Here is a 24,017-nt window from a genome sequence, read left to right on the forward strand (position 1 = left end):
TATCAAGTCAACTAATTAAAAATAAGTAATTTAAAGGAATTCATTGAAAAAAAAAATTCTAGTTAGTTAGAATAAGTTTTTTTTTGTTTTTTTGTTTTCAGTAGTATGAGAGACAGTTTAGTCAACCTCATCTGTGAACATTTCTTAATCTTTAGTGAATCAATAAGTTTGAATTCACAATTACATATTGCCGAGTATAGATATAGTCACATGATTTCCGGTTTCACCAGTCAAATGACCAATGATATCTATCTAATCTAAGATTCAACAATTTCTTACTTCACTAGTTTCTAAACATGACATATAGTCAACTTGATTGAGTATTAACACTGACATAGTTGGTCATACTCAAAGTCTATATCCCCCGCTCTCTCATCGTCTCTCTTACATTCAAACTGCTAACATTGTCCATCGCCCAACTGGTTTGCACACCCATGACCAGAAACTCGGAAAATCTGTCTTGTATAATTTGAAACACAAATATTATATGTAAAAAAGACATTTCTTTTGCCCTTTAATCCTGGAAGGAATAGACACCAAATCAGTTTCTTACTGGGCGGGAGTGGGACCCTAAACTACAATCACTCACTCTACTCAAATTTTATGATCACCAACTTCAATCTTTTCGAAGTCACAAGCAGCAAGAGCAGATTCCCTTAACTCTGTTTCCAAAAAACCAACAAGGCAATTGCTTCGTTTCTGCTCCAAAATCAAGTAATGCCTCCTTCCGAACCCGTCAAAGTCTTTGCTGAGTACGCTAAATCGAAGAGGTCATCATGCAAGAAGTGCTCTCAATTTATACAGGCTAAAACCATGCGATTGGGTTTGCTCAGCAAAGACCGGCTAGGGTTTGATATGACCAAATGGCATCACTTGGATTGCTTCTCTGAGAAGGTTGAAACGACAGAGGAGATTATCGGGTTTGCTTCATTGAAGGTCACTGCTCCCTCTTTGATTTTCACGTTTTTGAAGGTTACTTGGAGTTATAAGTTGTTTAACGCTGATCCTGAAATGCGATTCCGTTTTTTTTCTTTCTTATTTTGGTCTACAGAGTAATCCACATTCGTTGTGATTTTGTGCATTCGAATGGCTTGAATGTTAGTTAAAAGCATACCTTGTATTATTTCTGAATTATCTGTAACATAAAATTAGAATCTTAGAATTAGAGCTAGATGTGTCCATGCACACTAGTGTTTGTGCTCAACCAAACACTATTTTTCCGATGGAAAATCATAGTTCTGAATTATTCTTCCACTTAGTATGGTTTTTGTTTTAGCAACTACCAAGGTTAGTTTAATTGTCTGCTATCTATCTTTTTGACTTTTCTGGTTTCTTTTGCTCTCAGGAAAATGATCAGGAAGCTTTGAAGAAATTGGTGAGTGGATTTATGCGCCATGTGGATGTGGTGCAAATTAATGTGATGCTATGCTATGCAATATGTTCAATACCCCTGAAAAAGTGGATAAGCTAAGAACCATCACAAAAAAAAGACAATTACAATTGTTATGGTAACTAGTGTTGGGGTTCTATAGGCTTTCATGTCTAACTGAGTGATTGAAAGCATTACTTAAGAATAGAATAATTCTAATGCTGAAAGTTATGCCTCGAATTATTTACAACTGAAGTTTTAACTAAGATGCTCAAGTCTTAAACTCTTGATGCATCATATCATCATCCTGGCTGCCTTGAGTTTTCCTTATTTAAGTTCCTAGTTGTTTGAGCACATTGGATGTTAAGAAAGGGAAAAAAGGAAAGCAAGGGCTTTGCTCTTATATAGTGGAAAGTTACTGCTAAATTGTATGTCTAAACTCTGTTTATGAGGATTGGCTCTTAACTACTGTTATTAGATAACGGCGTATTGTTTTTCTTTATTTTTTTTAAAAACAAAAACCATGTTAGTTTTTATTGGTTTTAGATTTGAGAATTGACTAGGTATTCTAGTAATCTAGCATGATATTGACCAATGTTATAAGGCTTCTTGATTCTAAGGAAACATTCAGCTGGTTGTAGAAGTCTTCCTAATTTTCATGAATAAATGAGAATCTTTTTACATGGCGTGCATCTCATATATCATAAAGGCTAATGAGTTATGCATAGTGTGGGCTTTACTGATGTTATTAGCTGTAAATTATGAATCAGTCTCCTAATGTGTACATGACTAGCTGTAAACTATATGTGTGAACTGTCAGAAGTATACAGAATTAGGTTTAGGAAGCATTTAGAGAAGAAGAGAAGAAAAGAAAAGAAGAGAAAGAGTACAGACTTTGAGAGAGAAACATAGTTGTTCGATAATATTTCATTGCTTTTCACATTCCTTAAGCATGACCTTAATATAGCAGTTGAGGTCAGGAATTCTCACTAAAAGACAAATTAGTTAACATTTCCCCAAAAGTAACGATGACGCTAAAGGAAAGGAATTTAACAGAAGCAATAACAGAATTAAACCAACACAAATAACAGATTTGATCCTTCTACTTGGTATATATGTAACGTGAACATACTAACTTGTAATAAAAGAAAATAAGGGTGCAGTCACAGCAGCAAATTAGGGAGCAATTATAGGAAAAATATCAAGGATTAGTCATATGCTCTAATATAAATACCTGTAATTCGTTTGAATCAATACATACAATTTAAAACCATAAAAACTGACACATAGATAATTTGGTACACTTGCAAAATGAAGCATATTTTGGATATGATTGGATTCTAATTTCTAAAAGGTCATGGAAAGTTAACCTGTAAGATTTAAATTGAGTGTGATCAGGAAACCTGCTAATATAGATGAATTGGTCATATGATACTTGATCAGGAATAATTGGCAGTTGCTTCAGTTTCTGACCAGTTGGCCTGAAATACGAAATTATCTTGTTGTTTTGTTCCATTAAATCGTTAAAAGAGATCTTTTTGCTGTTGCATACATCATTTAGATTCCTTCAATCTGTTTTTCCTGTGCTGCTTCTGTCATTGCCTGATGCAGATGAGGCATTGTATTCTCCAGCATGATAGGGGTTGCTAAGTATATTATTCATAAGGTTTACTCTTGTAAATTTTATTTTTTAATAATAATATTGATAGATGACTTGGCTGTTTATTGTGGCTATCTGCTTGCTTTCCTGTTTTATCTTTTGAACTGTTTCTTTACTTTGTCCTTGAGATAACATTCAACAATATGATCAATTAGGATGTACATATAATGTTGCAAGAAAATTACCTTCTTATTCATTTATAGGGAGTAAGGTGAAGGGTGGATCAAACTTATAGGGTGTAGTTGCCACATAGATTTTGTTATTGTTCTTGCAGCCCCTGCAGTTTTTTTTTTTTTTTTTTTTTTGGTACCAGTTGGTTATCTTTAAACTTTGCAGATTTCAGGAGTTAAGGATGTGGTGGAAGGAAGCCTAAATTCTGTTTCAAAGGTAGTGATTGAAATGCAGGTATGTGCATGATGCAAAACTTGTAAAATATCGTACAGGTCCTGCAAATGCATATATTTCAAATCTGTAAAACTGATATTTATTGTCTAAAATAAATACTAAAAAATAGGAAAGGCTTGATAATCTATATGTAGATAGATTATATTAGTTATGGTCTTATATTGAAAAAAGTAAACCCAAATAAGCGAGTGAGATGTTTCAAGTCAAACGGAATAATTATACATGTTTTTCCAAGCCAGAATTATTTTTAAGAAAATTATCTGTAAATATTTTGACTTCTATTTTCTTGATTACTATTGAGATAAAAAGTTCCATGAAATGGTATATTTTATAGCATCTCTCTAGTGAAAATGGGATTCATCCCTTGAGCTCATATATTCATTATAGCTTAAACCTCTTTTTACAACGAATTTCAGAGAACAGATGAAAGTGAGGAAGAACATATGCTGAAGGGGAAGATATCTAAGACAAGGAAGGTACATGAATGCGTTTCTTTTTCTTGATTCCTATCAAGATAAATAGTTATTATAGTTATAATATTTCTGTTTTTTTTTTTTGAATAATATTTCGCTTTAAAGTGAAAATTGAATTACTCTTTACTTATCTTTCATCATATCTCTTCATAACCCACCTTCATAATTAAATTCAGAAAATGGTTGAAAATGGGGAGGAACTAGAGGAGAAGATATCTAAGATAAGTAAGGTAGGCAAATGCCTTTTTGTTATCTTGATTCCTATCAAGATAGAAGTTTTAGAAATTGGTCTATCCTTAAAGTAAACATGGAACTCATTTGTTCTTGTTCTTCATCATACATACATACTTTATAGCGAATATCTTGTATACAACCAAATGCAGAATGCAAATGAAAATAAGGATGAATTTGAGCTGGAGGAGGAGACATCTAAGAAAAAGAAGGTAGGGGAGGGTAGCATTTTTTTTTTCTTGATTTCCACCAATATAAGAAGTTCCATAATTTACACTATTTTATGGCATCTCTTTCACTGAAAATTTAATCCATCATTGCTTAGTTGTTCATCACAAATCCTTGATAGCTTACACCTTGTTTGTAACCTAACTCAGAGAACATATGAAATTAGGGAAGTACTTACAAATCCAGCTATGCCTCCTTCCAACGCAGTCAAGATCTTGGCCGAGTATGCTAAATCTAAGAGGTCATCATGCACGAAGTGCTCTCAATTTATACAGGCTAAAACCTTGCGGTTGGGTTTGGTCTGCAAGGACCGGCTAGGGTTTGATAGGACCAAATGGCATCACTTGGATTGCTTCTCTGAGAAGGTTGAATCGACAAAGGCGATTATCGGGTTTGCTTCATTGAAGGTCACTGCTCTCTCTTTGTTTTAAACCTTTTTGAAGGTTACTTAGAGTTATAAGTTGTTTAACGCTGATCTGGAAATGTGATTCTGTTCTTTTCTTATTTTGGTCTACAAAGTAATGTACATTGCTATTATTTTGTGCGTTCAAATGGGTTGAATGTTAGTTAAAAGGATATCTAGTATTATCTCTAAATTATCATTAGATAATTAGTAACTTCAAATTAGGATCTTAGAATTAGAGGCATGCATATGGATTCCGATTCTGCTTGGAGTGAGCCAGATGTGTCCATGCACACTAGTGTTTGTGCTCAACCAAAACACTGTTTTTGCAATGGAAAATCATAGTTCTGAGTTATTCTTCCCCTTAGTATTGTTTTTGTTTTAGCATTTGCAAATGTCAGTTTAATTGTCTGCTATCTATCTTTTTGACTTTTCTGCTTTCTTCTGCTCTCAGGAAAATGATCAGGAAGCTCTGAAGAAATTGGCGAGTGGATTTAAGAGCCATGTAGATGTGGTATAAATTAAATTTGTGATGCTATAAAATATGTTCAATACCCCTGAAAAAGTGGATAAGCTAAGAACCATCACAAAAAAGACAATCATAATGGTATGGTAACTAGTGTTGGGGTTCTGTAGGCTTTCATGCCTAACTCAGAGAAAGCATGACTTAAGAATAGAATAATTCTAATGCTAAAACTTATGCCTCGAATTATTTACAACTGAAGTTTTAAATAAGATGCTCAAGTGTTAAACTCTTAATGCACCATAGCATCACCATGGCTGGGTTGAGTTTTGCTTATTTATGTCCCTGGTTTTTTGAGCACATTGGATGTTAAGAAAGGGAAAAAAGCGAAACCAAAGGCTTTGCTCTTATATAGTGGAAAGGTGCTGCTAAATTGTATATCTACACCCTTTTTATGAGGATTGGCTCTTAACTACTGTTACTAGTTTTAGGAATTGGTTTGTTCTTATAGCATCTCTGTTTAAAGTAAACATGGAACTCATTTGTTCTTGTTCTTCGTCATATATACTTCATAGCGGTTATCTTATATACAACCAAATGCAGAGTGCAAATGCAAATGAGGATGAATTTGAGCTGGAGGAGGAGACATCTAAGAAAAAGAAGGCATCTAAGAAAATGAAGGTAGGAGAGGGTAGCATTTTTTTTCTTGATTTCCACCAATATAAGAAGTTCCATAATTTACTCTATTTTATGGCATCTCTTTCACTGAAAATTTAGTCCATCCTTGCTTAGTTTTTCATCATAAATCCTTGATAGCTTACACCTTGTTTGTAACCTAACTCAGAGAACATATGAAATTAGGGAAGGACTTACAAATCCAGCAATGCCTCCTTCCAACACAGTCAAAATCTTGGCCGAGTACGCTAAATCGAAGATGTCATCATGCACAAACTGCTTTCAGTTTATACAGGCTAAAACCCTGCGGTTGGGTTTGGTCTGTAAAGACTGGCTAGGGTTTGATAGGACCAAATGGCATCATTTGGATTGCTTCTCTGAGAAGGTTGAATCGACAAAGGATATTACCGGGTTTGCTTCATTGAAGGTCACTGCTCTCTCTTTTGGTTTAAACCTTTTTGAAGGTTACTTAGAGTTATAAGTTGTTTAACGCTGATCAGGAAATGTGATTCTGTTTTTTTTTTTTTTTTTTTGGTCTACAAAGTAATCCACATTCATTATGATTTTGTGCATTCCAATTGCTTGAATGTTAGTTAAAAGGATATCTAGTATCATCTCTGAATATCGTTAGATAATTTGTAACTTAAAATTAGAATCTTAGAGTTAGAGGCATCCATATGGAATCCAATTCAGCTCTGAGTGAGCCAGATATGTCCATGTTTGTGCTCACCAAAGACTATTTTTGTGATGGAAAATCATAGTTCTGAGTTATTCTTCCCCTTAGTATGGTTTTTGCTTTAGCATTTGCAAATCTTAGTTTAATTGTCTGCTATCTATCTTTTTGACTTTTCTGCTTTCTTCTGCTCTCAGGAAAATGATCAGGAAGCTTTGAAGAAATTGGTGAGTGGATTTAAGAGCCATGTAGATGTGGTGCAAATTAAATTTGTGATGCTATACAATATGTTCGATACCCCTGAGAATAGAGTAATTCTAATGCTGAAAGTTATGCCTCAAATTATTTACAACTGAAGTTTTAACCAACACACTCAAGTTTGAAACTCTTAATGCATCATAGCATTTTCCTGAGTGCCTTGAGTTTTCCTTAGTTAAGTTCCTAATTTTCTGAGTACATTGAATGTTAAGAAAGGGAAAAAAAGGGTAAGCATATGATTTGCTTTTATATAGTGGAAAGATGCGGCTAAATAGTATTTCTAAACTCTGTTTATGAGGATTGGCTCTTAACTACTGTTATTCGATGACTTATTGCCTTAAAAAAAAACAAATGTTAGTTTTATTGGTTTTAGATTTGAGAATTGAGTAGGTAATAGGTTTGAATGAAGTGCACAATGAACAACTAGCAAGTTTAAGCTATTGACTGGTATTCTTGAAATTTAGTCTGATATTGACCAAATGAGAGGAGATGAGTGGTGGAAGAAGCCGGGTCAAAGGGGCAACACATCGAAGCAAAGAGAGGACCATTTATGTGAAATACAGAGCCCACACGCCGTGTGGATCTAAAGAAGAGTTCATGCTTCTGATTTTGAAATTCACACGCGGTGTGGCTACTCCCACATGCCGTCTATATTTCGAATATAAAGCCCACACGCCATGTGGTTATTCCTAAACGCTGTGTGGACTTTTTAAAGAGCCTTACAAATCACCGTTGCACCTCACTCTAGCTTCCTCCTAATTACAACTTTGCCACCCCTTATTTACAACTCATGCCACCCCTTTATTTACAAGCTTGCCACCCCTTTACCCTTACCCTTACCCTCATTTTACCCCTTTAAGCTTTTTCTATTTAGCTATATGTATTTACCCTTTTATGTAATTTCATTTTTAGGTTTCAGGATGATATAAATTCATCTCTTTCTTTGTAAAAAGTAACTTTTTATCAATCAAAATATAATTTCTCTTTGAGAAGTATTAGGGTTCATCCCTCTTATCAATGAGGATCTTTGATTCCTACAGGTTTAGCTCGTGAATATTGGGGGTTTCACGGCTCCTTCGAGTTTAGCTTGAAAACGTCTTTGTTGATTTAAGGTCAAAATCAACCCTATCGTCATAAATCGGTATCAGAAACACTCAGCTGGGTTGTGAAATATTATTTATTGCGCATCTCGTATCATGAAGGGTACTAAATTATGCATAGTGTGGGAATTAGCGATGTTATTAGCTGTAAATTACGAATCTGTCTCCTAGTATTTATAGCTGTTTAGGATTAATATTTAAAGTATATAGAATTTCATGGAAATTTTTGAAGGAACATTATTTTTTTACTTTGTCCTTGAGATAACATTCAACAATGTGGTCAAGTAGGATGTACATATAATGTTGCAAGCAAAATACCTTTTACTGTGCCGTTCTTTTTATTTTTTTATTTTTATGGGGAGTAAGGCGAAGGGTGGATCGAACTTATAGGGTATAGTTGCCACATAGATTTTGTTATTGTTCTTGCAGCCCCCGCAGAATTTTTTTTTTGGCACAAGGTGATTACCTTTAAACTTTGCAGATTTCAGGAGTTAACTATGTGGTTGAAGGAACCCCAAATTCTGCTTCAAAGGTATTGATTGAAATGCACATATGTACATGATGCTAAACCTGTAAAATATCATACAGGTCCTGCAAATGCATATTTTTAAAAATCTGTTAAACTGATATTTCTTGTCTAAAATAAATATTAAAAAATAGGAAAAGCTCAATAATCTATATGATCAGATAGATATTAGTTATAGTTTTATATTGACAAAGTAAACCCAATTCAAATATTTAAAGTCAAACAGAATAATTATAAAGGGTTTTCCAAGCCAGAATTATTTTTAAGCAAATGATCTGTAAATATGGTAAATTCTTGATTACTATTGAGATAAAAAGTTTCATGAATTGGTAAATTCATAGAGCATCTCCTGAGTGAAAATTCATCCTTTGCCACTTACTTGTCATATATTATCTTTAGCTTAAACCTCTTTTTGCAATGAATTTCAGAGAACAGATGAAAGTGAGGATGAACTTAAGCTGAAGGGGAAGATATCTAAGCCAAGAAAGGTATATGAATGCCTTTCTTTTTCTTGATTCCTATCAAGATAAATAGTTTTATAATTTTTTTTTTTTTAATAGTATTTCGCTTTAAAGTGCAAATTGAATTATTCTTTTCTTATCTTTCATCATATCTCTTTCATAACTCACGTTCATAATTTAATTTAGAAAACGGTTGAAAATGGGGAAGAACTGGACCTGGAGGAGAAGATATCTAAGATAAGTAAGGTAGGTAAATGCCTTTTTGTTATCTTGGTCTATTCGTATAGCATCTCTGTTTATAGTAAACATGGAACTCATCCATTCTTGTTCTTTATACTTCATAGCGATTATCTTGTATACAACCATATGCAGAGTGCAAATGAAAATGAGGATGAATTTGAGCTGGAGGAGGAGACATCTAAGAAAATGAAGGTAACGATGTCATCTCTTTCACTGAAGATTGAATCCATCCTTGCTTAGTTTTTCATCACAAATCCTTGATAGTTTACACCTTGTTTGTAACCTAAATCAGAGAACATATAAAATTAAAGAAGGACTCACAAATCCAGCAATGCCTCCTAACGCAGTCAAAATCTTGGCCGAGTACGCTAAATCAAAGATGTCATCATGCATGAAGTGCTCTCAATTTATACAGGCTAAAACCTTGCGGTTGGGTTTGGTCTGCAAAGACCGGCTTGGTTTTGATAGGACCAAATGGCATCACTTGGATTGCTTCTCTGAGAAGGTTGAATTGACAAAGGAGATTATCGGGTTTGCTTCATTGAAGGTCACTGCTCTCTCTTTGATTTTAACCTTTTTGAAGGTTACTTGGGGTTATAAGTTTAACGTGATCATGGAATGCAATTCTATTTTTTTTCTTATTTTGGTCTACAAAGTAATCCACATTCGTTATGATTTTGTATATTCAAATGGCTTGAATGTTAGTTAAAAGGATATCTAGTATTATCTCGGAATTATCATTAGATAATTTGTAACTTAAAATTAGAATCTTAGAATTGGATTCAAATTCTGCTCGGAGTGAGCCAGATGTGTCCATGCACACTGGTGTTTGTGCTCAACCAAACACTATTTTTGCGATGGAAAATCATAGTTCTGAGTTATTCTTCCCCTTAGTATGGTTTTTGTTTTTGTTTTAGCATTTGTAAATGTTAGTTTAATTGTCTCTTCTCTATCTTTTTTTGACTTTTGTGCTTTCTTCTGCTCTTAGGAAAATGATCAGGAAGCTTTGAAGAAATTGGTGAGTGGATTTAAGAGCCATGTGGTTGTGGTGCTTTTAAATTTGTGATGCTATACAATATGTTCAATACCCATGTTAAAGTGGATAAGCTAAGAAAGGGATGGTTCTAAGGAGGAATTGGAAGAAGTGGTGCAACAAGTTCCTAGGGGGCGTGACATGAACTAGAATATGAATATCGTGGGGGCGTTCCCTACTCAGCGACGCGCTGCACTTCCTAGACTCGGGTGTAGTGAAAAATGTGCAAGGGTTGCTAGGTCGTCACCTCGAAGCGGCGCGCCACCCCATGACCCGGGGGTGGTGTCAAATATGCAAGGGTGCGGGTAAATAAGCTAGTCCAGGGTAACGGTAATGGTAGGGGTAGGGGTAGTAGGTTACGGTTTGGGACATGGAACATAGGCTCTTTGACAGGAAGATTAGTTGAAATTGTAGATGGTATGAAGAGGAGAATAAATATAATGTGCCTACAAGAAACTAAGTGGGTTTGAGCTAAGGCTAGAGAGATAGCTCCTTGGGGTTATAAGCTTTGGTACTCAGAAAAGGATAAAGGTAGAAATGGAATAGGTATTCTTATTGATCGGGAGTATATTGATGATGTAGTAGCGGTGTCAAGAAAGAGCGATAGAATTATGAGTGTTAAGCTCGTGATAGGGGATGAGGTTGTGAATGTCATAAGTGCATATGCTCCACAAATAGGATTAGATGTCTCTATAAGACAAGCTTTTTGGGAGGACTTGGAAGAAGTGGTGCAACAGGTTCCTAGGGATGAAAAGATGGTACTGGGTGGTGATGTCAACGGACACGTGGGTTCTAGGCGAGATGGGTTTGAGAGTGTTCATGGAGGGCATGGTTTTAGAGATAAAAATGAAGCAGGAAATGATATTTTGGAATTCGCATCAGCCTATGACTTGAGTATCATGAACACATGGTTTATGAAAAGAACATCCCACTTAGTGACGTATCGGAGTGGTGGTAATGCGAGCCAAATCGACTTCTTCCTAGTAAGGAGTGCTTGGAGGAAGAGTTATATTGACTGTAAGGTGATCCCTGGTGAGAGTACGACAACCCAACATAGAGTAGTAGTGCTTGATTTTCGAAGTAGGAGATGTATACGAAAACGAACACCACAATTGGAGACTAAGATTAAGTGGTGGAAACTGCAAGGGGAGAATCAACAAAAATGTGTGGATGAGATGGCCAAAAAAGATATTTGGACTTATAATATGGATCTAGATATAGATTCGATATGGACTAAGATGGAGCATAGTATAAGGGAAGTAGCGAAGGAAGTTCTAGGGGAATCTAAAGGTAGCATGCCACCGGGTAAGGACACATCTTGGTGGACAGAAGAAGTACGACAAGCACTAAAGAGTAAGCGAGAATCCTATAAAATATTGGGGAAATGCAGGAGTGATGAGAACTACGAAAAGTACAAAGAGGCTAAAAGAGAAGTAAAGAAGGTCATACGAGAGGCTAGAGCAAAGGTGAATCGGGATCTATATACAAGGTTGGATACGAAGTAAGGGGAAAGAGACATATATAGAATTGCTCGGATGAGAGATAAGAAGACGCGAGATCTCGGAACAGTTAAATGTGTGAAGGATGTGGACCAAAAAGTCCTAGTTGGAGATAAGGATATCAAGGAACGATGGAGGTCCTATTTTGATGACTTATTTAATGGAGAACGCGGACAAGATGTTGGAGATATAAGTATCCCTACTGCATGCGGAAAATTCAAAAGGGTGAAGTCAAAATGACATTAAATAAAATGAGATTGAAGAAAGCAGTAGGACTTGATGACATCCCTATTGAGATTTGGAGATGTTTGGGAGAGAGAAGAATCGAATGGTTGACGACGTTCTTCAACAAAATTTGGAGACACAATAAGATGCCATCAGAATGGAGGAAAGTATCCTAATCCCTTTGTATAAGAACAAAGGTGATGTCCAAGATTGTGCCAACTATCGAGGAATCAAATTAATGAGTCACACTATGAAACTTTGGGAGCGAGTGATCGAACAAAGGCTAAGGAGGACAGTGAAGATCTCAGAAAACCAGTTTGGCTTTATGCCGGGAAGATCAACTATGGAAGCCATCCATCTAACGAGACAATTAATGGAGCACTATTGAAATAAGAAGAAAGATTTGCATATGGTTTTCATTGACTTGGAGAAGGCATATGATAAGGTACCAAGGGAAGTACTTTGGTGGGCCTTAATAAGGAAAGACATTTCGCAGAAATATATTGACATCATAAAGGACATATATGAGGGAGCATGCACGAGTGTACGTACCAGTGTTGGGAAGACTGAAGAGTTCCCTATTACGATTGGAGTGCATCAAGGTTCTGCACTAAGCCCATTTCTTTTTGCCATCGTTATGGATGAAATAACGATTTCACTTCAAGATGTTATACCATGGTGCATGTTGTTTGCAGATGATATTGTGTTGGTTGATGAGACGAAAGGTGTGGAGAGGAGGTTGGAACTATGGAGACAAACTTTAGAATCTAGAGGCTTTAAGTTGAGCCGAAGTAAGATAGAATATTTGGAGTGTAAGTTTAGCAACGATAGGAGTAGGGAGGCAGGGACAATCACCCTAGATGGGAGAGTTGTTCAGGCCCTGGAGTGCTTCCGGTATTTAGAGTCTATTATCCAAACGGATGGAGAAGTAGATGGAGATGTTGCTCATAGGATTAAATCTGGTTGGGCGAAGTGGAAGAGTGCTACGGGTTTCCTTTGTGACCCCGGCATGCCTAATAGATTGAAGGGAAAATTCTACCGCACGGCAATCAGACCAGCATTGTTATATGGTACGGAGTGTTGGGCAGTGAAACACTGTCACATTCATAAGATGTCGGTGGCGGAGATGCGTATGTTGAGATGGATGTGTGGTCATACGAGAAATGATAGGGTGAGTAATGAAATAATTAGGAAAAAAGTAGGGGTTACATCTATTGAGAAGAAAATGAGAGAAAACCGACTAAGGTGGTTTGACCATGTAAGACGAAGAGCGCTTGATGCGCCGGTTTGAAGGACTGAAGAGTGGCAGAGAGATGTAGTGGTGAGGAGTAGGGGTAGACCTAAGCAAACTTGGAGCAGGGTGATCGAGAGTGATATGAGTTTATTAGGGATTGAGGAGAATACGGTAGTGGATAGGACAGAGTGGAGGGAGAGAATTTGTGTCGCTGACACGACTTGATTGCATGGTTTCATATGATGGTTCATGTTAGCCGACCCCGAATCATTTCGGGACTAAGGCTTTGTTGTTGTTGTTGTATGATGATTTGTAAATTATGAATCAGTCTCTATTGCGTACATGACTAGCTGTAGGCTATAAATTTGAACATACTAACTTGTAATAAAAGAAAATAAGGGTTGAATCACAGCAGCAAATTATGGAGCAATTACAACAGCAAATTATGGAGCAATTATAGGAAAAATATATAGAATTAGTCATATGTTCTAATATAAGTACCTGTATTTCTTTTTGTTAGTGTGTGTCGTGACAGCCTGTCATAGCATAAACACATGCTATTACAGCTATACCTTGTCAACTAAAGTGTATATATATGTATTTCTTATCAGGTCAATATATCAATGTAGGCTCTTACTCACCATGTATCCCATGTATTCCTAGTGTATTACATGGTTTTTGGCTTCTGTTTTAGGTTTCTGGATTGAGATCCAGAATTTGTTTTCTGCCTTGTGAGCAGAATTTATGGGTATGTATTTTGGGCTGTTTCTTTCAGCATTACTGTCTACCTTGTGAGAAGATTGTTTGGACCTAGGGTTCCAAGTCTCAGTTCATCTCACCACCTATCCTAGGAGGTACCTCTTGTTCCGAATGACATCTCTGCAAATTCCAGTGACCATCTGACCAGCATGTGGCTCTCTCACGCCGTCACAATTTCTCCACCTCCTCCACGTGCCGGTGCGTGCCTCCGCTGTTCCGCCTCCGTTCAGTCATTTCGGTGTTGTCCTTCTATTTCTAGCAATCATGTCTAGTCATTGTAACTTGGTTTGAAGTTCAGATTTTGTGTGTGTGTTAGCTGTGATTTTGTTATATGTTTATTCTGTTTTTGAGTTGTATTATTTTATTATCTCTGCAACAAGCTGGTTGCTCCATGCTCCAGCTTGAGGGGAGTGTTAGAGTGTGTTGTGACAGCCTGTCATAGCATGGGTTATAGTCAAACCCATGCTATTACAGCTATACCTTAATCAACTGAAGTGTATATAGATGTGTATTTCTTATCATATCAATATATCAATGTAGACTCTTACTCTACATGGTATCCCATGTATTCCTAGTGTATTACATGGTTTCTTACACTTTTGAATCAATACATACAATTTAAAACCATAAAACCTGACACATAGATAATTTAGTACACTTTAAAAATGAAGCATTTTTTGGACGTGATTGGATTCTAATTTCTAAGAGGTCGTGGAAAGTTAACCTGTAAGATTTAAATTGAGTGTGCCCAGGAAACCTGCTGATATAGACCTATTGGTGATATGGTACTTGATCAGGAAATAACTGTCAGTTGCTCATGCAAATTTATATTCAGGTTCTGACCAGTTGGCCTGAAAGTGGAAATTATCTTGTTGTTTTGCTGCCATTAAATCGTTAAAAGAGAATTTTTTCTGTTGTGCACGTCAGTTAGATTCCTTCAACCTGTCTTTGCTGTGCTACATCTGTGATTGCCTGATGCAGAAGAGGCATTGTCTTCTCCAGCATGAGAGGGGTTGCTAAGTATATTATTTATAAGGTTTACTCTTTGTTTATTGTGGTTATCTGCTTGCTTTCCTGGAGAAGTTTTTAAGGAAAATTCTCTTTTTCCTTTGTGGTTGATATGATTCTTTTTGTCATTGACATAATTATTCAATAATATGATCAAGTAGGATGTGCATATAATGTTGCAAGAAAATTACCTTTTACCGTGCCTTTCTTTTTATTTATTTATATATGGGGAGTAAGGGGAAGGGCGGATCGAACTTATAAGGCATAGTTGCCACATAGATTTAATTATTGTTCTTGCAACCACTGCAGTTTTTTGTTTTTTTTAAATTAAAGCACCACGTGGTTGCTTGTTTAAACATTGCAGATTTCAGGAGCTAAAGATGTGGTTGAAGGAAACCCAGATTCTGCTTCGAAGGTATTGATTGAAGTGCACATATGTACATGATGCAAAATTTGTAAAATATTGTATGGGTCCTGCAAATGCTGAATTTTCAAATCTGTTAAAGTGATATGTATTGTCTAAAATAAATACTAAAATATGAATAGCTCAATAATCTAAATGTTTAGATAGATTATATTGGTTATAGTTTTATATTGAAAATCTAACCCCAGTGAATGATTCAAATGTTTAGAGTAAAATAGGATAACTATACTGGGTTTTCCAAGCCAGAATTTTTTTAAGAAAATTATCTGTAAATATTCTGACTTCTATTCTCTATATTACTACTGAGATAAAAAGTTTCATAAAGTGGTGTATTCTTATATAATATCTGAAGTGAAAATGGATGTCGTCTTTTGTCATTTTTTTCATCATATATCCATGCCTACACCTCTTCTGCAATGAATTTCAGAGAACATATGAAAGTGGGGAAGAACTTGAGCTGAAGGGGAAGATATCTAAGAAAAGGAAGGTACATGAACGCCTTTTTTTTCTTCATTCCTATCAAGATAAATGGTTACATAAACTGCTCTTTTTTGTAATATATCGCATCAAAGTGAAAATGGAATTACTCCTTTCTTACTTTAATCATCTCTCTTTCATAATTTAATTCAGAAAATGGTTGAAAATGAGGAAGAAGTGGAGCTGGAGGAGAAGATATCTGAGACAAGTAAGGTACGCAAAAGGCTTTTTGTTTTCTTGATTCCTATCAAGATAAAACTTTACAAATTGGTCTATTCTTATAGCATCTATTTTCATAAATCCTTGGTAGCTTACACCTTGTTTGTAACCTAACTCAGAGAACATATGAAATGAGGAAGAACTTAAAAATCCAGCGACGCCTCCTTCCAAAGCGGTCAAAATACTGACCGAGTTGGCTAAATCGAAGAGGTAATCATCCAAGAAGTGCTCTCAATTTATAGAGTCAAAATCTAGTTTCATCCTATAACTGTCTCCTCTAAGATAACAATTTGTCTCCTTGCATTTTCATTAAACAATTGCATTGAAGTTCTACGTCCCGAGGAGTACTGTGGTGCTAAGAAGTTGCTGGTGGAGCAGGGTTGTACTACTCATTTTGTTGTACAACTGATATTCTATCAAGTAATGCCTACAAGAGTTTATTTAACTGATATAAGTATGCAAAAAGATTATTATATCCATGTTGGATAAGTTTTTGTAGAGCGTTTCATTTGGATGGTTAAGGTAGCTGACGATTGCTCTTAAACAGTTTTCTCAAAATGTTTGCTAAGATTTTAAAATTTCAAAGTTATTAGATTCACTAAAGCTATTATTACAAATATTTATATTTTGTTGTATTTTACGATAAAGCTAGTTTTTTTTTTTTTAAAATTTGCACACAATGCGCTTCACCACTATTTTATAATAAAGCTAGTAGAGTGGTATAAAATCATTTATTTCCCTTTCCCTTTTCTTTTAGGGTAAATAATTTATTAGTCATTTTTTTTTTTTGGTAAGAAGGGAAGAAAAAAAACAAACAAACAAAAACCTAACCCGGATCAGTCTAGGAAGACTGACCTCAATCCTATCCTCAAGAAGAGAAGGTAACAGAAAAGAAGGAGGAACGGAAAGGGTAGAAACACCTAACATCCCCCCATGCCCAGCAGCTGCCAAGCGATCCGCCACGCGGTTTTGCTCCCTATAAATATGGGAGAAGGTAAGAGAATCGAAGGCAGGACGAAGCCTCAAGATGGCTTTAATGAGATTCTGACTCTTAAGACAAACAACCTGTCTATCCGAAATCCTGTTGATAGCCTCCAAATTGTCAGACTCCACCGAAAGTCTTTTAACACCCATGCGAATGTCGAGTTTAATGCTAGACAAGATCCCCCAGAGCTCCGCAGTAAAGGAGGAGCCCGTACCTAAGTTATGGGTAAACCCAGCCAGCCAGGCGCCACCAGCATCCCGAAGAACTCCACCAGCAGCAATTCTGCCATTACTAAAGCAGGAGCCATCCGTATTCAACTTGACAACCCCTTCCCTGGGCTTCCTCCAACCAACTAACTGGACCTCTTTAACCGGGGAGGGGTGAACCAGGGGCTCTCCTTCAAAATTTATTAGTCATTTTTTAATAATACACTGTTTAGTTTTCGTATTTTAATAATACACCGTTTAGTTTTTTAACTTTAGTTTTTTTCAACATTTTAGTCACTTGTAGGACTAAAGTGCTTAATGATTTAAATATTTGAAAGATTAAACTGCTGAATAGAACAAAATTTAATGGCTAAATAGTGTTTTATTAAAATACTAGAACTAAAAAGTATGTTAAGCAATTGGTAAATTTATTATTATTATTTTTTAATGTAGAATTGACTTGAAGTTGATTAAAGTCTTGTTTTTTTTTATTGAAATTAAATTAAATTAGCTAAACTAAAAGTGAATGTTACTGAACTGATACTAATGAACTGAATAATTTTAATTATAATAAATTATATATAAATAATTATAATTATAATAAATAATGATAAATTATATATATAATAATTATAATTATAGTAAAAAATGATAATTATAAATTATATATAAGTATTTATAATTATAATAAATAATGATGAATTATATATAAATAATATTAAATACTAAATTATATATGCGGTTAAGTTGCTAAGTGAAAAATCTACTGCGGTTCCATGGAGGATTAAGCAAGAATGATTAAGTTGCTTATCACGTTGCTCGTCTATGAACCGCAGAATCACTCATATCTACAGGGAAGGTAATCAAGCTGCGGATCGTCTTGCCTGTTTTGGCAAATCTGCGTCAGCGCTCCACTGGTGGCATTCTGCGCCTTATTTTTTGTCAATCTCATGTTTTCGATGACCTTTGTAACGTTGCTCATATTTGTTTCCTTTAATTTTTTTCTCTCTTTTGTAATTTTCTATTTTTTATTAATAATATTCAGGGTTGGTTAAGTGCGTTAGGGGTGCCAACCTAGTTGGGATGTCTAACCTCTTAATCGCGTCCCAATCTTTCATTTAAAAAATAAATAATACTAAATTATAAATTATAAAGTGAATTGCTATATATTGCCTCCATTTTATTAGTTACCGCCCTATGTAGACAATTTTGCCCTTTTGATATATATTTGCCAAAACTTTTCATTCTCTCATTCATAATCTCTCAACTCTCTAATCTCTCTTAAAATCACATTTCAGAATAAAAATCATATCGGGAATGAGATACGACAAAGGAAAAGGACCGATTCATGGCAAGGTACGTATTTTTCCCATTTTTTGGTTCGAAAACACAAGTTTTGTCTCCCGGCGGAACTTGAATTCCGCCTAGGCGGTTCGAGTTTCCGCCTGCCCCTCCCTTTAGGGGGGGCGAAATTGGAAAAACGCCTATACCGAGTTACCGAAGCATCTGATTGTTGTTTTTGCGTTAAATTTGTATTTATTTTTCATTAATTGACGTAAATTAGTGTGTACAAATATAATATTAGTGTGAATTTATTTGACATAAGTAATGAGATTGATAGTAAATAAGAACGTAACTCAATTAGACAAAATAATAATCGGATTAGAGTAAATAATAACGGAAATGCTTAGGGTTTAGGAATAGATTTCAATTAGAGTAAATAACAACTGACGTTATTCGTTTGGTTTGTCATTTTTCAGAGTTTTTAGATAGGCGGGAGTTCCGGACAGCGGGACACGACCAGACGTGGTGTCACTACCTCTGTTCGGAGGGACAGAGAGGCACAGAGGTTGCAGGAGGCACAAAGGCAGTAGAGACCTACTGACTAGCTGAGATATCACATTAGAGCTGATGAGGAGGTGCATGTGGCTCGTGAGGAGCATGTTGATGACGTCGGCATTCACATGGACGTGGATGAGATAGATATTCATGACTCGAGTCATGAGGCAGTCGATAGGATCCCACTTCGTTAGGTGACGAAGGGGAGAGACGGCCGTTTTGTTATTGGAGAGTTGTCAGCTGGTAAATAATTTACATTCTTGTTTTATTTTGTTATTAGTTTATCTTAGTTATTGTTATAACGTTGTAATCGTTTATATGTTTTTGTTATAAGTTTACCTTAGTTATTGTTATAACGTTGTAATCGTTTATATGCTATATGTGTAATATAATTTCAGGGAGCAGCAAACGCTCTAGGGATGTTGAGGACGATGTGTGGCTCGTGACGAAGTAGGTGCCCGACAGTCTACTTGATGATGACGCCTTTTTAGGGCACCGTCCCGATTTCCTCAAGCCAGTCTGCATGAGTCGGTTTATCGATTTTTGTCCGCCCATGCGGCCCCAGGCAGTTCCTAGGCAGATCCAAGCAGTCCTAGGCGGTCTATTTAAAAAAGATCAGCCATTGAATTTTATATTAATTTTTTTAATTTTAAATAAATTATTAAATATTCAATAACTAAAAAAATTACCTAAAACTATGAAATGATATTTTTAAGGATAACTAAATTATGTTTGTCTTAAATTGATAGATACTTCAACAGTTAATTACTTACAATTTTTATAGAATGTATCCAATTTATCCAATTTTTTAAAAATTTTGCCCAAATTGTATGCTAATGTTGAATTGATTGAAATTTGTCTGAAGCTGCATTCAAACATGTTTAAACGTCATTTATGAAACCTTAAAGTTGATGTTTCAAATATCAATTTTATTTTCTTCACCATTGTTGACTTTTCTTCATATTTTGCCTTTTTCTTGGGCCAGGTTTAGTAAATTAATAAACTTTTTACTCAATTTAGAACATTTCACATGAGATTAAACTACGTGAAATTGATGTGAAATTATAATTAAACATGTAGAAATGTGTTAGTCTCAATCAAAAACTCAATAAAACAGTATCCTTCCAGTGTAAGAATTCACCATAAGATTTTTTTAGTTGAAAATGATGCTTCTTCCATTAACTCAAAGGATATAAATACACAAGAATTAACAACTGCTTCCTAATTTCTAGGAGATATTGATCTCACCATTTCCAGTATCACCCTCAAAGAGTGGCTATCAGCGATAAAACACTTCACTGCCACCGTCACAACGAACAACAACCATAGAGTCTGGCAATAAACTCTCACCGTTCTTTGCTCTAAGTAGCTTTCAAAGTCAGTAAAATTTGTTGCAGGATGTTATTTCCTCCTTCTATAACCACGGGCGGACACATGAAGAGTCACACCATCCAATAGTCACAACCAGGAATTAATCCCCATGTATCACTCTAACCTTTGACAACGTTGCCACATCTAGCCTAATTAATGATGCCCAACTTAATCAAAGCATGCTTCATTCAAATGAGAGACTTATTTTTCTAGAGTGAACCTCAGTAGAAACCTACTTTCTAAAGTGGCCCTCAGAGGAGAGCTATTTTCCTAGAGTGAACCTCAGTGGAAACCTATTTCCTAAAGTGACCTTCGGAGTATACCTATTTTCCTAGAGAGAACCTCATAGGAGACTTATTTTCCTAGAGTGAATCCATCATGGAGATCAAGGGATCAAATGGTGGAGCAGTTACTCAAGACGTGATTTGAATGTGGAGAACATGACTTAGTGGAAGGAAGCATGAAGTTACCTCCGACATCGGGTAAATTACATACGTGGTGTACAACCTTTACCATATTCCACAATTTGTTGTACAACTTTCAATTTTGCACACAAAACTGTACAACCTTTTGGTGACTTCCCACTAAAGCGTATAACCGGTAATTGTGATCGGTAAACGCAAAGTCAACGTGCTACTTCAGTAATTTGACCTCTATAAAAGTCAAAAGTTGACAGGTCAACACGAAGTCAATGCACCACGTCAGTAATTTTGACTTTTAGGGAGGTTAAATTGCTGACATGTCGCATTAACTGGTCATATTACCGGTTGTACACTTTAGTGAGAGGTCACCAAATGTGTTGAAACACCTTTCCACATGATTTTGATTTGACAAAATTATTTAAGTTAATCCATGATTAAGGGACAATTAAATTTAAGTGCTTTGATTTAATTGTACTAATATGTTTGTTCAATATTGAGTATAAATATAAATGCAAATGGAAATAAAAAGTAAGACAGGACGAAGTCAGCATGAGAATACAGCACAAGTTGAGTGGAGTATAACTCAGCGTGACAGAAGATAAGTCATCTTCAGAACAGAAGCTTAAAGATCAAGCTAATCAACGAAGCTGAGTGGAACGGAACTCAGTATTAAAAGTAGAGAAGTCTTCTTGGGAACTATATCTTGCAGAACGAAGCTGACCATGAAAGCTGAGTAAAAGAGAACTCAGTATCTGAATTGGCAATAATCAAAGACAACGGCTATCAAAGTCAAGCTGAATAATCCTTAGAACAATGCGAATGATCCGTTTGCTAAAAGACAAGATCCGACAACTGTCTGCACCAATAATAGAAACCTTGGAATTACGCAAAAGTCAATTTCGAGATGCATGGGTCAACTGTTCTTTTGCTAAAAGACGAACTGGCACAAAAAAACGAAACATGCAGGAAGAAGACAAACCTGACGACTGCGGAATTCAGACGACAGGATTGGCCTGCAAATCTGAAGCTGACCAGAACATGTCTCAAGATAAAGCCGTTTGAATCCAACGGATAACTCCAGATTCAAATCATTAGGCTTCAGACTTCAACTATAAAAGGACAAGTTCATTCTTGGATCCTTTGCCGATTGTGAAAAACAAAAAGAGAATAAGAGCATACATACAAAAGCACATCAATACAAGAAAGAGATCTTACACCAAATTTCTATTCCTGTGTAAATGCTAGAGTGATTTTCTTTGTAATCATCTAAAGTGTTCTTTGTCTGAAAAAGAACAATCTTGTATCAATCGTAGTATTGAGAGAGTGTGATGAGTACTCGGTGTTAAGTACTCAGTGGTAGAGAAATCTAGGTGTTCGGTTATAGCACTTAGTAGAAGTTGAGTAGACGAATAGAGGATGGTACTCTTGCATATTCAACTGCCTTGTAAACGGTTTGTGCTCTACCTTTGAAGAGCTCAGTATTGGATTTAAAAAGCCCGGGGGGATTCTGAGGACTGGACGTAGGCGGAGAGGCCGAACCAGGATAAGTCGCACTGAGTAATCTCTAACTCTTTTTCAAATATATATCTGTATGTGTTGCTTGCTATATTTACTCAGTATATAAATTGATTAAGCTGACACTGAGTAAATCAGAGTGCTGAGTTGGAAGCTGATCACAAGAGAGTCATTTCCCAACTCACAAGTAAAGCAGTTCTAGTCAGTATCTGACTAAAGCTGTCTTACACCTCACTCGGCCACGCTGACCAAAGCTGAGTTGTGAAACTCAAAGAATTGAATTAAGTCAACGTAATTAAAGCGAAAAAGTTATATTAGTTCCTAACCCCCCCTTGGAACTAATCACACGGGACCAACAAAATGGTTGTTTAGTTTTGTGTGCAAAATTGAAGGTTGTAGTCAAAAGTGTGAAAAATGACAAATGTTGTACACTATGTATGCAATTAATCCCCCAGACATCTATAAAAGGTAGAAATCACGATGAAAAGAGACAACTCAACTTCAACATTTTTAGATTTCTTAGTTATTTCTTTAGTTTTAATTTTCAAAGTTAAAGTTTATTCAAGTTTCCAGTATAATTTTATTTTATTTGTTCTTTAATCATTTATATAAGGTCGGTGTTATTTTAATAATCGGATCTTTTAAAATGTTATAGTCTCTTTATTCTTTACAATCATTTGATATTTAGAAGTTAATAGACCTAATTTTATTCCACAGTTCGAGAATACTATACTTTTATGAAATCACAGTGTTTTTTAGAAAAGAGGCAAACAATATTCTATAATGTAAAGATTAGGTTGAATAAATACTAAAATAAAAATGTGATTACATGTGATTCTTTACACGTGTATAGTTGTTGATTGTGTTTACTTTAAATCTAACATGTCACATGTGAAATTTTTGGCTTAATAGGCACCCAGTCTCCTAAACTTGTAATTTTTTTTTCACCTGACCCCATCAACTTAGGGGACAACCTCTCAACCCCCTCAACTCTCTAAAAATATCACATATAGCCCCTTACACCCCTATGTTCGGTCAAAATATTGACCCGTGTAGAAAACGCGCTTGACTGTTGACCACACCAATGTCACGTGTCATTTTTTTATTAAAATTTTCCATTCTGGCATAAGAATTCTGATCGAAATCCATCTCTGGTAGTTGCTCGCCGAGCACAATTGGATTTGCTGGCCGAGCAGGGGTCTCAATGGAAAACTGTAATAAAAAATGACACGTGGCATTAGTGTGGTCAACAGTCAAGCGCGTTTTCTACACGAGTCAATATTTTGACCGAACATAAGGGTGTAAGGGGTTGTATGTGATGTTTTTGGAGAATTGAGGGGGTTGAGAGGTTGTCCCCTAAGTTGAAGGGGTCAGGTGAAAAAAAGTTACAAGTTTAGGGGGTTGGGTGCCTATTAAGCCGAAATTTTTTATTCTTTATTTCATTGTTTGCTATCCATTTGCCTACTTAGATTATATATTTAATCAATTGGTTTCATGGTATGTGGTATGGTATGAACTCGTAGAATTAGAAATAAAATGGCTTAATACATCATTTGTCCCGTGAATTTGTCCGAAATAGTTGATTGGCCTCCTAAACTTTTAAAGTGTCTCGATAGCTCCTGAACTTGTATAAAAT

The 24,017-nt window shown here is 35.7% G+C and overlaps 1 protein-coding gene across 6 annotated transcripts; it reads left to right on the forward strand.

The window, feature by feature from the left end:
* The first annotated feature begins 235 nt into the window (after positions 1-235).
* On the forward strand, positions 236-19,686 carry LOC136218777 (polynucleotide 3'-phosphatase ZDP-like). Of its 6 annotated transcripts, XR_010683938.1 has the most exons (24): positions 237-936; positions 1,346-1,375; positions 3,366-3,434; positions 3,851-3,910; positions 4,084-4,137; positions 4,291-4,350; positions 4,516-4,773; positions 5,224-5,283; positions 5,836-5,913; positions 6,077-6,334; positions 6,778-6,807; positions 8,420-8,470; positions 8,893-8,952; positions 9,112-9,171; positions 9,298-9,357; positions 9,458-9,712; positions 10,154-10,183; positions 15,288-15,338; positions 15,775-15,834; positions 15,978-16,037; positions 16,163-16,253; positions 18,533-18,590; positions 18,995-19,316; positions 19,472-19,686. XR_010683938.1 is itself a non-coding variant. In XM_066005877.1 (22 exons), the coding sequence occupies exons 1-21, from the start codon at positions 718-720 to the stop codon at positions 16,229-16,231; spliced, it is 1,932 nt and encodes a 643-aa protein (XP_065861949.1). In that variant the 5' UTR covers positions 238-717; the 3' UTR covers positions 16,232-16,253; positions 16,372-16,703. The 6 variants fall into 6 exon arrangements, 4 of the variants coding, with proteins under 4 accessions (XP_065861951.1, XP_065861949.1, XP_065861950.1 ...); XM_066005877.1 differs by lacking the exons at positions 18,533-18,590; positions 18,995-19,316; positions 19,472-19,686 and adding an exon at positions 16,372-16,703 and having other exon boundaries at positions 238-936; XM_066005879.1 differs by lacking the exons at positions 4,084-4,137; positions 18,533-18,590; positions 18,995-19,316; positions 19,472-19,686 and adding an exon at positions 16,372-16,703.
* Positions 19,687-24,017: the final 4,331 nt, after the last annotated feature.

The sequence above is a fragment of the Euphorbia lathyris genome, chromosome 2 (genome assembly GCF_963576675.1).
Source record: "Euphorbia lathyris chromosome 2, ddEupLath1.1, whole genome shotgun sequence".
Lineage (NCBI taxonomy): Eukaryota > Viridiplantae > Streptophyta > Magnoliopsida > Malpighiales > Euphorbiaceae > Euphorbia > Euphorbia lathyris.

Coding starts and splice junctions, on each gene's coding strand:
- LOC136218777 (XM_066005877.1), top strand. CDS start 718: ATGCCTCCTTCCGAACCCGTCAAAGTCTTTGCTGAGTACGCTAAATCG. Junction 937..1,345: donor TCGGGTTTGCTTCATTGAAG/GTCACTGCTCCC, acceptor TTTTGCTCTCAG/GAAAATGATCAGGAAGCTTT. Junction 9,713..10,153: donor TCGGGTTTGCTTCATTGAAG/GTCACTGCTCTC, acceptor TTCTGCTCTTAG/GAAAATGATCAGGAAGCTTT.